The sequence below is a fragment of the Alligator sinensis genome, unplaced genomic scaffold, assembly GCF_000455745.1.
Source record: "Alligator sinensis unplaced genomic scaffold, ASM45574v1 scaffold596_1, whole genome shotgun sequence".
In the NCBI taxonomy this organism is placed as follows: Eukaryota; Metazoa; Chordata; order Crocodylia; family Alligatoridae; genus Alligator; species Alligator sinensis.
In genome coordinates, this window is record NW_005841967.1 from 225,980 (window position 1) to 239,861 (window position 13,882).

General features: G+C 40.5%; 1 protein-coding gene across 1 annotated transcript in view; it reads right to left on the reverse strand.

The window, feature by feature from the left end:
- The window catches only part of DAW1 (dynein assembly factor with WD repeats 1), a 45,853-nt gene that overhangs the window by 18,797 nt on the left and 13,174 nt on the right, over positions 1 to 13,882 (reverse strand). Inside the window, exons 3-6 of the mRNA XM_006020734.1 lie at positions 12,051 to 12,195; positions 7,834 to 7,892; positions 7,076 to 7,198; positions 4,686 to 4,785 (exon numbers count right to left, since the gene is read on the reverse strand). Of these exons, the coding sequence (XP_006020796.1) occupies positions 4,686 to 4,785; positions 7,076 to 7,198; positions 7,834 to 7,892; positions 12,051 to 12,195 (427 nt within the window). The remainder of the gene's footprint in view (positions 1 to 4,685; positions 4,786 to 7,075; positions 7,199 to 7,833; positions 7,893 to 12,050; positions 12,196 to 13,882) is intronic.

Consider the following 13,882-nt stretch of genomic DNA (forward strand, 5'->3'; position numbering starts at 1 on the left):
CTTCTCGCCTGATGTACGTTTTCCTGCAGCCCCCACTGTCTCCTGTCTTCCTTCTAGCTGCATCACACTCACCATTACTGCCTCTACCATTGCTCTCACTACCACTTTCTTTCTTCCTTTCTTCTTCACCATCATCCACGCTTCATCTATCTCCAGATCTTCATTTCCGCTCTTCAGCTCTTTTACCACCCCATGTTTACTTGCCACCACTGTCACTGTCTTGAGCTTCAGGTTTCTCTCCTCCATTTCTTACATCAAAATACTCTATCAATCCCTTTCTCTACCTTTAAGGCAAGGGTAAGCAAAATATGGCCTGCAAGTTGGATCCGGCCTGCCAAATTATTTTATCTGGCCCCCGGGTCAACGGCCACAAAGTCATGGGATCTGCCCTGCAGGGAGCCAGTGGCTCCAGCTTTTGCATGGTGCCAGGTGGGTGGCTATGTCCTGGCCCCATTTGCAGCTTATACCAGCTTCTGCCCCATTTGCCAGAAGCAGTGCCGGGTACATGTCAGCATAAGCCATGGACACTTCCAGCAAATTCCCACTGGGGATCAGGGTGACTATCTGAGACCGCAGCTGACATGCTGATGCAGCAGTCTCACCTGCGGACCAGGGCAGATGCTCTGATCCTCAACGGGAACCTGCTGGCTGCATCCACAGCCGATGCTGGCCGGCATCCAGCACTGCTTCCAATGCATGGGCTAGGAGCTGGTGTAAACTGTGGGGCCATGCTATAGGTGTGGGGTGGCTCATGGGGGAGGGGAGGTGGGAGAGAGGGAGAGACAGAGAAAGATGGTCCTATCCACCCCCTGCCCATGATGAGTGGCAGCGAACAGTGCTGGGTGCCGGGAAAAAGCAGGACCTGGCGGTGGGTGCGATCGCTGCTGCTGGGGCACTTCTGGCTGCAGCTGCTCAGACCCCACGCTGGGGCTATCCTGCAGCTCCTCCCCACCACCACCCCATGAGCATGGGGTGGCCCAAAGGTGGCACTGGCAGTGGCAGAAAGGAGCCTCGGGGCAGCCCTGGCAAAGGCTCCAGGTGGCCACAGCCAGAAGGGCCCCAGTAGCGGCAAATGTACCCATTGCCAGGTCCCACTTTTTCCAAGCACCCAGCACTGGCCACTGCCACTCATTGTAGGCAAGGGGTGGGCAGGAGGACCACTCTCTGTCTCTCTCTCCTCACCCTCCCCTACCCTAAAACCATCCTGCACCTACAAGACATTTCTGCAACTCACACTAGCTCCTGGCCCATGTGCCAGAAGCAGCACCAGGCATGTGCTGGCATCAACTATGGACACAGCCAGCAGGTTCCCACTGGGGTAGAAGGGCAGCCTGAAGGCAGTGCTAGTGGGGGACCCAGCTGAGCTACCCCTGCTGAAGCTGCTGCCTGTGCCCATGCCAGCTCCCCACCCATGGCCCCATCCCATATAGGGTGGTTTGGTGAGCTGCTGCAAGGAGAGAATTGCTGATTTTGTCCATAACAATTCCACAAAACTCCCTATGTGCTCCATGGGCCCAAAAAATTGCCCACCCCTGTTTAAGGCATTAATCAGCTTTCAGAACTGATGGAAGACTCTTACAAGGAAAGATTAGCACAACTCATCTAAATTAGATATATTGTAGTGCCCATTTTGCTCAGTCCCCCTTCAGTGCTGGCTCTGTTCCAGGTCATGGTGAGTTCAATATATTTTGACATGCTCTTCACTCCCATAGCTGAGTTGCACCTGTCTTTCCCATTTTCAATAATTCCCATTTCTTCTCCAGCCTTATATGTCTTGCAAACATCATCAAACAGGGCCTCAAACAGTTTACCCAGACTCCCTCTGTTGGCCCCTGTCTCAGCCTAGCACATATGATTAGTGTGGTCTCCTCATCCATGAGGAGCAGTTGGACCAAGTTGCCTTGCACCTCATCTACATATAAATTATTGGAGGATTTCAGGACTTATGACAAGAACACCCAGTTCTAGTTATGAGTAAGGGGCTAATTAACACATGAATCCTTTGGGGTGGGGGAATCTGGAGTATACACACATACTGAGCAGTGCTAAGGTATGGGGTCACCATGGCTTGAAACACTGTTAACTCTAACCAAGCCCCAGATTGATTTCCCCTACTGCAGCACTGTGAAGGGGACAAAAACCAAGGCAAATCTCTAATAATTAGATTCTATTCCTGGAACATTTTAACAAATTTATAAATTTTCCATACGTAGAATCTAACTGTTAGGAGGCCGTCTTATAATAAGGGCCATCTTATATTTGAGTAAATATAGTAATAAAAGAACAGCTGGTATCTTTGAAAAAAAGAAAACGTATGCTAAAACCATAGTTGCATTTTCAATTATGTATGATGGTAAATTAAAACATCATGTTTCATATTTCATTACTAAACAGATCTAGACACCACAGACGACAGTTGTTCAAGTGTAGTACATAGAGTGTACATAGACACTCTTAGAAATGCAGGCCTGAGTTGGAGAACTAACTTCCGTTTCTACTAACATAATCTTCTACTAATTTTTTTTCAGGAACAATTCATACAAATATGGGCCTTTTTAAATTAACACTGAAGTCAAAGGAAATTGATCAGACCTTTTGATATCTATTTACCTGATTTGCAAACATAAAACTGCTAGAGGTTAAACTAAGGCCTTTTTTAAAATATCAGGTCCTTCATGGTACCAGAGGGAAAAAAACAAAATACTGCAAATATATACATGATCTATACATCAAAGAAAAGCAGCATGGCAACATTTTTCTCAAGCCATTTTTCACCTTTGCTACATACAAATTAAATGCATGCCCATGGTTTCTAAAATTCTTTTTACAGAAAATTCTATTGAATGATAAATTAAAGATTTTTTTAAAACTAAAATATTATCTCAGTTGAAATAAGCAAGTGTTTCAATAGATCCACACTAATTTTTAACTGAAACTCCCTGAAGAGGAAACAAGGCACCCTAATGATTAAACTACGCTGTTTTCTTGCATTGCTGATGCTTCAGAATTTTCTGTATACTCACATTCAATGTTTTCACTGCAGTTTTACATTAGAACTTCAGCTCTCTCCTACAATGACACCAAGTCTTCCCACCCCATGCTCGACATTGGAGTTGGAGCTTCTGCTGCCAACACACTGTATGATAGGGTGGCAGCTCTGGCTCCAGTAGGAGCACATGAAGATGATGACACTAGCTCCAGGTCTAGCATGGAGTGTGGTGTGGGGCCATGGCAGTGGCAGCAGGTGGCATGGCAGCAGGTGGCATGGCAGGGCCATGGCAGTGGCAATGGGCGAGGCAACCGAACTGTAACAACCCTTCTGTCACTGATCAACATGTCCAACAGGGCCCAAAAGCCCTGGATTCTGTGGCAAGCCACTCCCCCCATCACGCTCCGCCAACTTCCCGTAATCCATGTGGCCCAGCAGGCGAGATACAGAAGCTCTATGGGCTTGTCCCATGGCCATAAATTTGACACCACTGATACAGGAGATGGTAACAAATATGAATGAGAACATATACAGAAGAACATACAGAACAGAAAACATGGATCAGACAATGAACAAGAAGGGAACAAGAAAGGAACATTCAGTGAAACAGATAGAACTAAAAGGAAGCACATTCAAAAACTGTAAAAGAAAAAAAAGAAAACACACAATTTGAATACAAGATATGAATAAGATGTGGATCTCATTGTCAAAAAATATCCTTAGCACCAGGTTCTACCATATATACTCAAATCCAAGACAACTTCACATTTAAAATGACCTCTGCAATAATTAGATTCTGTACATGGAAAATTATAAATCAGTTATCCCATGTATACAATCTAATTATCAGAGGGTTGTATCAAATTCATCCCCCCAACAGCTGTGGCAGGGAACGGGGGGGGGGAAACGGAGTAAGAAGCCAGACCCTTACCCTTTGCTCCTCTCCTCCCTGTCCCCTGCTTTTTACCCCCCCACCCCGCCATACCTGCCCTCCTGCCACCTATCTTCCCTTCATGCCTATGCCTCTTGTCCTCTGCCACTCACCTTCTGCCCTTTGCCTCCCCATGCCTGTGCCTGGCCCTCCCTGCCACTAGGAGTCTGGGGGAAACCCCTGGGTGACAAATTGTTCTATGTCTTCCTATTATGTGATTGTTTAAACCTTTCTTTGGAGCATCTTGTACCAGCCATGGTAGAATCAGGTTGCTGGACTAGATGAACTATAAATATGGTCCAGTGGCGCAATTCCTTTGTCCTTAAGAAAGAGGTGCTCCTTTGCCTCAGATCTCTAGATTGAGAAATATAGCCCAACATGAGTAAGTGGATTCTCTTTGGATTCTGTTCTCCTGTGCAGCTAGGGTCAAAAGCAATACACAGTCTGCAAAAACAGAAAGGCTGCTTACTAACTGTACTGAATAGGAAAAGAGTTAGTATTAATTACAAAGAACTAGGTGCAATTCTTCAAAAACCAGCAGATCTTTAGTTCTGAAAACAAAAGTAAAAGACCTGCCAAAATAGTGCTTGTTAAAGAGATGCTGTTACAATCTTGATTATATCAATGTCCGAGGGAAATATGTATGTAATAATTAGCATCTCTTGGCAGAGTAATTTGGATTACTAAGGCTGGAAAATAAAGGTTACACGATATATAAAGATACAATTGGAGGCAAAGATTTACAATTTTAATTCAGACACTCACTATTTCTGCAGTGTGTCCTCTAAATGTATGATAACATTTTCCTGTTTCTGCACTCCATAATTTGCAGGTCTTGTCAAATGATCCAGTGGCAATCTTGTCACTAAATGGGAAAACAGTTTATTTGTATTTAAATGAAAAAAAAAGCTAACCTCCCCACCCACATCCTCCCCTAAAAACTTTAATGCAGTAGAACATCTCATGAACAATACTAGGAATTAGTAATAAACGTTATGCACCAAGTTATGGCTGACCATATCCTGATTTCAAAGAGGGCTATATAAGGAGTCCTTTCCCCTCGCTCTGCAAAGGCCATGCCTTCCTTGATTCAGTGGTGTTACATGTTCACACTGTCTCACTTCCATACCATCAGAACAAAATCAATGTAAGGGGCAGCAAATGAAGTAGCTGCTGTTCTGGTTGAGCTCCCTCACTGACTCAGAAACATTTTGCTAGATAACCATATCCTGAAATGTGCTTTGACACAAAAGGATTTTTTTTAAGGAAAAAGCTAAAAGAAAATGCTAGCGTCTCACAGCTGTATTGAAACCTATTTACATTTACAAATTAGAAAAGCTGACTCCAGTTCCTTGGTACACTGGGGCAGCTTTGTGCCAACTCATCAGTACAACGGTGTCCAAAGCCTAATTTACAGACAATCTAACTGAAAATTCAAAGGGTGTTAACATACAAGAAGATTATTACATATGAGAAAATGGCATATGTAATATCAGAGTTACCTTTAAAGGTCTGATTCTCTTCCTACAGAGAACAAAGGAAGATTATCATGACCTCTGTGAGAGAGAGACTGGGCCCAAAATATCTTCTGCTCAGTAAAAATCTTTCCTATATCTGTAGCCTTCTTTCACACTTGACATTATAAAATACTTCATAACAAGTGCCATTAAATGCTCTTCTACCATAGCAACGGATATACTATTATACCTAAAGATTCATGTTAAACTAGTTAATTTGCATTTGACATAAGCTTTTAATTTTACCCTGCATCAAGATCTTCAACAGGTTCATTCTCTCATTAGGTCATGATAGTCTTGGTTGATTACAGGCTGCAGTATGCTATAGCTGCACAAAAGGCATATGTGGTTTTGAGATGCTTCTATAGAAGAAGTGGATGCAAGACATTGAATGTGGGAGTGTCTCTTTACTCAGCACTGGTTGGGCCTCATCTACAGTGTTGTGTTCAGATTTGGGTTCCATATTTCGAAATGGACATGGAGGCTGCATCCAGATGAGCACGGCTATTTGGTTCCCCAAGGACAAGTAGCAGCAGCACACTTTGTGCCTTGGGATCTCCCAGGGTCAAACCCACCCACCCACAATGCTGCAAGGTACCAGTGAAAGTAATGCCTGAATGTGCAGTATGTGGCACTGCAGACAGGTGTGCGGCACCAGACTGCATAGCTGCGCTAGTCTGAACACAGCCAGAAAGTTAAAGAGGGTCCAGAGACAGGTGAAAAAAAAATGATAAGCAGCTTGGAAGGCAAGCCATACAAGGAAAGGTTGAAGGAAATAGGCATGTTCAGCTCATGGAAAAGGCACTTCAGAGGAGACATGATAGCAGTCTTCAAATATCTGAAGGGCTTCCATAAAGAAGAGGGAGAACACCCTTTCTCTCTTGCTGCAGAGAGCAGGATGCAGAGCAGTAGCCTGAAGCTGCAGCAGCATAGGTTTATATTGCATATCAGAGCACATTTTAGGACCTGGTTATCTAGCAAAATGTTTCTGGGTCAATGAGGGAGCTCAACCAGAACAGCAGCTACTTCATTTGGTGCCCCTTACGTTGATTTTGTTCTGATGGTTGGTATGAAAGTGAGACAGAGTGACTGTGTAACACCGCTGAGTCAAGGAAGGCCTGGTCCTTGCAGAATGAGGATATCAGGAGAATCTCTCTCACTAGGAGGGTGGTGAAGCACTGGAACAAGTTACCTAGAAAGGTGGTGGAATCTCCATCCCTAGAGGTTTTTAAGGCCTGGCTTGACAAAGCCCTAGCTAGAATGATCTGTTTGGGGATGGTCCTGCTTTGAGCAGGGGGTTGGACTAGATGACCTCCTAAGGTCCCTTCCAACCCTAATTGTCTATGATATATTATCTGATCAGAATTCTGTAACATAATTTTCATGCTAAATATCTAAATATTTAAGTTAATTATGAACTTGTAAATGTCAATTTATGAAGCCAAGCTGAAAACAAGTTTGACCACTTATTTTATACAACAAATATACTCTGTCTTCCTGTGGTGACTGGCCAGTTTAAGTCTTCTGGTTCAGTTTGTGACAAAGAATCTATTTTACTTTAAAGTTCTGATGAGGGTTCTGTAACACAGCACAACTGGTAATAATAAGGTGCCTCAGACATTTTGAAGACATCTTTACCCATAGGGATTATTGAAAGCTATTGCATAGACAACATTTTTGTGTCCCTCCAATGTACGTAGTTCTTCTCCTGATGCAGTGTCCCATAATTTGCATGTTCTGTCATAGCTTCCAGTGATAAAGCTAAAATGAAGAAAGACAAAGTGAATTCCTGAACACTACAAAATTCTTAAATAAAAAAATTAAGTTAGTCAGAGTCTTTCATTGATTTCAGTTGGCTTTGTATTGGATCCTAAACCTATTTTCCCTTTCCATGTTATCCTCACAAATACTGATCATGGCAAATATAATATATTAAGCAATTTTCAAAAATATAATACATATTGCATTCCTGAAAAGATAACACTAGTGTTGAATTCATCCTATTTGCCAATGAAAAGCTAACCTTACTTTTTAAAGAAAATAATGAAAGAAAAGTTACAGCTTAAGGAAGCAATAGTTAGTTATAGCAGAAATCCACTTATACTAGAATTGCTTCTTTCTCTATGCTAATCCCGTTGGTATGCAGCTATTGTCAGCAACTCTGAAAAGGAAGAGTACCATCTATTGAATCTTACCCATGAGTTTGGCAGTCCACATTAGTTTTTTCATAAGAGGTCTAAAGAGCTGATTTCACACTCAAAGCCTTCTCACATATAATATTGAAGAACTCATTTTCCAAGCTAGATCTGAGCATAAAATCCACTTACAATTTCATTTATACATCAAAATATTTTTCTGTTAGATATTACACATTTTAAATTGGAAACAAAACTTACCAAGAACCAGATTTATTAAATGCTACATTCGTCAGTGGTAATATATGTGCCCTAAGAACCTGAAATATAGGAAAAACAAGATTTGGTGAATTTTCAAAGGAAAAAAAATCAAATTACTATGATTTTTTAAATTAACCTAACCTCAATATTTTCTTCCAATTTGAGTTAGGCCAGCTTAGTAAGTCTTACAGTAGCATATTAACCCCTAGCTAGCAGAAAGCACATCTAAGCAACTACCACTGAAGAATCCATATAAAGAAAGTATTTGTGTTCACCTGGATTGACAGTTGTGCAGCTATGCCACTAAGTGGCCACCAAGGCTATGATCAGAAGATGTATTCCGTTTACATGAGAACTGACTAGACTATGTTTCTGCATATTTCAGCGTGCTGCCTTCTCTAAGAAGAGAAAAGCAACCACAGGTCAAAGCTGCAGAGAGTGGGAATTAATGAGCTCTTATGGATCATAACTGAGGACTTCACTAGAATATACATGGCCCAAATCATTATTTTTTTATATTTGCTGTTGAACTATACATTCTGGGCCATGAGATGAAATGGTGGAAGATTTCAAATAAGTGTAAGATGCTGCTTTTAAAAATGGGGAGAAAGGCAGACCAAGTAACAATTCCACACCTAGAGAGTCATCTCATTGGGTGCCTATACATGTGCAGCGAGGCTGCTCCAATGCACTGTAATTACAGCACATCACAGCAGGTTTAATTAATCAAGTCTGCTGGAGCGTGCAATTACTGTACTCCAGTAAACTCTAGCATCACATGCATCAGCGTCCCCATGCTGAACAATAGCACCAGGGGTGCTTTAAATAAAGCTCTTTTGATGAGCTTTAGTTAAAGCACCCCCACCACCATTTTTCAGCATGGGAACTCTGATGCACATGACGCTCCAGGTGCCTTAACTAGAGCGGCTCTCTGAGCACTCTAATTAAAACACCCCACCCCCCCTTTCTGGAGCACATCTATAAACGCCCATTAAATCTAATCTATTAATCTGGTATACTTGGATAGAATCAAAAAGCAAATTATGTCAGAACAGAACACCATCAGGACAAAACTCAAAAAGATTTCAGATATAACCACTTTCTGCATCATTCAGATTATAGAAGCCAATATATTTTTCTAGCATAAATTTTTAGAACTTTGGACCAAAGAGCATTTATTTTTATACGTTCTGTAAATTGTCAGGGACATCAAAAGTGAAAGCTTATTTAAAATAAGTATTAATAGTGATAAACAAAAATCACTCTGCTGCCACATGTAAGAATAAATTACATTGCCAACAAGTTTCTGCATTTCTTTGCCTAATCTTAAAACTGGTTTGTGTTTAAATAAAACTTATTCCTCACAAACCAGCTTCTTACTGATCTTGTTATTCAGTCATAACATAACCTTATTTGTTAAATGACAGCATTTGGTGACAATGACACAATGATGATTTTACTACAGTAATGAAGTGTTATATTTTTTATATGTGGAACTTTAAGAATGAAAAAATGGATGTTGAACAATGCTTCTTAATCTCTGGCATATAACCAGAGTGTTTAGCTATGAGTTGCTCTCTCTGGTCCCCTAGCTAGCTAACCACTTGTTTAATGAGGGAAATAAAGAGGACTCATGGATCTTAAAGGAAGATGAGGTGATGAAATAGAGGAAAAGTGGTGATGAATAGCTGAAGGGGAAAAAGAAAAAGGTAGAAAAAGTTAGACACACACATTTCCTTCAGGGAAAGTAGGATAACCTGTCTTTGAAGGTTCTGCAATGGGAATGGACCATAAAGATGGAGAAACAAAAAAAATGCATTTTGCTTTCTTTAAAAAACTCTGAATATACAAATATAGGCTTATTAGCATAAATGATTATGGAAATATACGGAGATTTGATCTCCAGCTTTTTGGGGCTCCCTCCAGGCTGCTCTTATAGTGAGAAATAACCCCCTCTTGGGGGTATAAATGTATCTGGCAATTAACAACAAAGTAAAGGAAGTTAGATGGATTTACACTGAAGCATGGACCAGAACATTTTCCCTGTTAGCCCTTCTTTGTTGAGAGGACAGTGCTGCAGCTGAGCCATTTATAGAATCCCCTCTGATGACAATGAGAGATGTCTTTGCAAAATAGCCATAGAATCAAACTCTATTACTATGTCAGAAAATATACATAATCCATGTAGTAATAGAAGTTATAAATTATAGACGCTCCCTAACGGGAGACTGAGGGAGTTAAACATTGGGAGATGGTCCCCCAGAGAGCAGCTAGTTAGAAGTCAGAGTCAGACATAGAGTCTGCAAGGGTTGTTTACTGCAGAATAAAATCTGTTGTTTTTTTTTACTCATTCATGTATGCCTGTTCATTTATTGAATGCAGTGATCACAACATTCACTACTGAAATTTAGGCAACACTAGTTCATAAGATTAAATTGCTAGAACAGTATATAACATGCTATTACCATATAACAATCTCCAGTTCCTAAAAAAGTGGGTGCAGTAGCTGTTTGCCTAACACAACAAAGAAAACAGGTTTATGCCACTGCCTCCACCTCCAGGATCAATTTAAGATTGACCTCCTTCCATGATGTACAACTCCAGTTTCCAAAAAAACAAGTACAACAAGTACTCCTTTGACATTTTTTGGCTCTTTTACAACAATATAACAGCAGCTGCTGACAGCTCTGTAATATTTATGTGTGCCATCTGAGACTGAAAGGTAAAACTGAGTGTCTTCACTGTCATAATTAACATATCTTCAGTTCCTTTGGACAAACAGAAAACATGCCAAAACTGGTCAGATTAGCCTGGATCTTGTACTGCTAAATAAGATAAATCAACTGCTATACTACCCCTAACACAGTCTAAATACATTTTTCCTGTTGAAATATGTGTATACAATGACCTGTAAATATATGATATGTCAACAAAGAACAATTGTAAGTGACAAGTGTGGTTATAATCATCACCACACAGACAGTGCGCCTAGAGATACAACACTATCTTCTATCTAGATGATTCTACTATTGCATGAGGCTACATTTCCAAAGAGTTAGAGAGAGATACCCTGCCAATGCCAGTAGGATTGGTCATATGTACTAAATCTCAAATAAGTCAAAAAAGCCCACACAGCTTCAGGTTGCCGTAAGCTATATATTTTTAATCAACTCTTCTTATAAATCAGTTTTGTAAATGTTGCAAAATTTAAAAAGTGCCTTTCTATAAACCTTTTACCTGGCAATTAAACACTAAAATCATTTGCAAGACTGACCAACAATTTCTAGTAGTTACACAGTGCCATCTGCTGATGAAATGCAACAACATACAGTAAAAGATTATTTCAGATAGTAATCAATTCAATCAATATTTCAGCGTGATTCTGGAAAAAATATCTAGTTTATTGCAAGGACACAAGAAGAAAAAAAAATCAACACTGCTGACTTTACAACAAAATACAGATAACATTGGTGCTCTTCTGCAGACTTGGGGATGGGACTTAATGATGCAGGAGAACCCTTTCAGCACTATGTCATTAAGACCATACAGTGGTGGGGGGCATACAGGGAAGACCCACCTGTGCAGCTTGGGAAGGAGCTTGGGGAACACTCATCTGTGAAGGATTCAATAGAAAAGTCTGACTAAAAAGTTCATGTCACTGGCAAAGAAGAACTGACAATTGTGCACTGTGGTATTTAGTACAAAACAAAAGAAAAAAATGCTCCCATTAAATGAAGTATAAAACTGTATGCTTATAAGCCCTTAGATGATTTGTTCTTTGAGACTTTTCATAACAGCAGCTCTGTTACGAACCTCTGAGATTCACTCTCAAAATTATATGTAAACATTAACCCCAGGGGCTGCTCGAATCTGCACCAGATAACAATGGTCCTCAAAGATCCATATTCCAGATAAGTATATCTTTCCTCCCAGGCCGCCTCCTCCAGCCCAACCAAAGCCTTGTATCTCAGGCTGATTGGGTAGGGAGTGTAGGAGCTTTTGTCCTCCCCTCAAGTTGGAAGAATCTCAAGCAAATCAAGTAGGACTAGATTTGGTCTCTATTATGCCACCACAGCGGTGCAAAGGTAATGGAAAAGGGCAAAAGATCTGGCCATGGGAATAAAATTCTGCTCTGTTACACTAATTAAATCTAATGATGAAAACAGTATGGCCAAGACCAGAAAAAGCATAGAAATTATTCTGAACAAACCTCTTACCTTAAAGAGATAGAACTTGTGATCCTCTTGCTCCCCAAGCTTCTCTTGTAACCTTAGTATTAGATGTACAACCTGCTCTTTACGTGAAGCTGTAATAAGAGGCTCTGCTTTTCGAATTTCTTCCGCTAAGGCAGCAACATCTGTGCTAAAATACACAGAAAAAAAATCTCTTTCCACCTCTGGCTACAATTAGTTACTTACAGAGAAAGTGAGGAAGAGTCGGATGCTATGCTGCTCACAATGGTTTAAAGACACTTAAAATATACATTTTATATGTAAATCTACTGAGTTTCCACTTGTAGAAACAAATTATACAAGACCTTTTGAAAAAAAAAACGTGTAGCTTGCCAGAGATCCTTAATTTTTTAAAAGGTTCCAACAATTAGTTATGAGTGATATGCAGCCAAGACCCACCTGCTACTTTTAAAACGTATTGCAAAATTAAGTTTAAATTTAAGCTGATGCCTCTTGATATATAAATCGAGCAACCAATAGCAACTATATGAACAACATTTAAGCTATTTCTGTTTGTGAAAATTAATTGTTTTTACATGTGTCCACATAACTAAAACCTGAAAACCTAAAACTAAAACTTCTGGTAGCCATGTGTCTACCAACAGTCCCACTGAAGAAAGCATAATCTTCTGTTGGCATACCAATCATGTGATTTCATAGAGAACTTTGTAGCTGAGTTCTCTAAAGTGATATTCCTGAAGCCCATATGAATTTACTGTCTTTTCAACACATATGCCAGTTGTGCCGACATAATGAACTAATTTACATTTTCCTGTAAACAGTTGGACTCATTGCAGTCTACCCATGGTATTGAGGAAAGCTCTCAAGGTTCAGTCACTCAGCCTTATGTTTAAGATTCAAGTAAAAATTAGGGCTGTACAGCCCACCCCACTCAATTCATATGTTCTACTGCAGACGCTATTCCACACCAATATCAGCATCAACGTCGTCTTATTCTTGGTGGCTTCTAAGTCTAAAAAGGTCCACAGATTTTAGAGATCTCCATAACTGGTGCTATGGCATATTTAATCTTCTTCTCTACATCCCTTCCTGCCAGAACCAGTTGATTTCAATTAATTTCACTGAGTGCTCCTATCAGCAATGTTAGAGGGCTCTCAGCTCTCATTCCTCATTATTTTTCATGCCTGGAGGCCACCATGGTTTGGCAATAATCTGAAACAGCTGAAGCATTTGGAATGCAGATGGGAGAAGAGATGGCTGGAGAGCTGCATGAAATATGATATTTTTTAAAGGACATGATGTCACACCAATGCATTATGTTCAAGTCCCAAAAACTGGATTTCTATGCAGGCATAGAGAATCCAAAGTACCTGAATCGCAGCTTATAGCTATGGAGTGTGTAGAGCACTTTTTGCCTTGTCACAAAGAGCCTCCAGAAGACCTCTTTCAGTTAGTGTGCAGTTTAATTCAGTCTGGTAGCCTACTAGATTGATATGTCCCTTCAACTGATTACTATAATGAACACATCACATTCTTCAGAGGGAAGACAGTTCAGCCTCAGCCTGGAGTCTGCCATCTCAATTTGAGAGCCTGAGCTGTAGGCCCTTGACGACGTTAGGTTCTGTACTGTGTCTAGTAAAGATTTCCCTGTCCCCTAGGCTGACCAAAAAGTCTCATTATCTTTTATTATAAAGCTAGCTTTGAAACAAATTCTATAATTTAGTTTCATGTTTAGTCTGATTTTTCAGACATGTCAAGTATCTACAAGTGAAGAATGTAACACTAGGAGTTTGGGATGATGAACACTTCTAAAAAGTCAGGCCACATCCTTTCTGCTGTATGACCCAGTTATATCA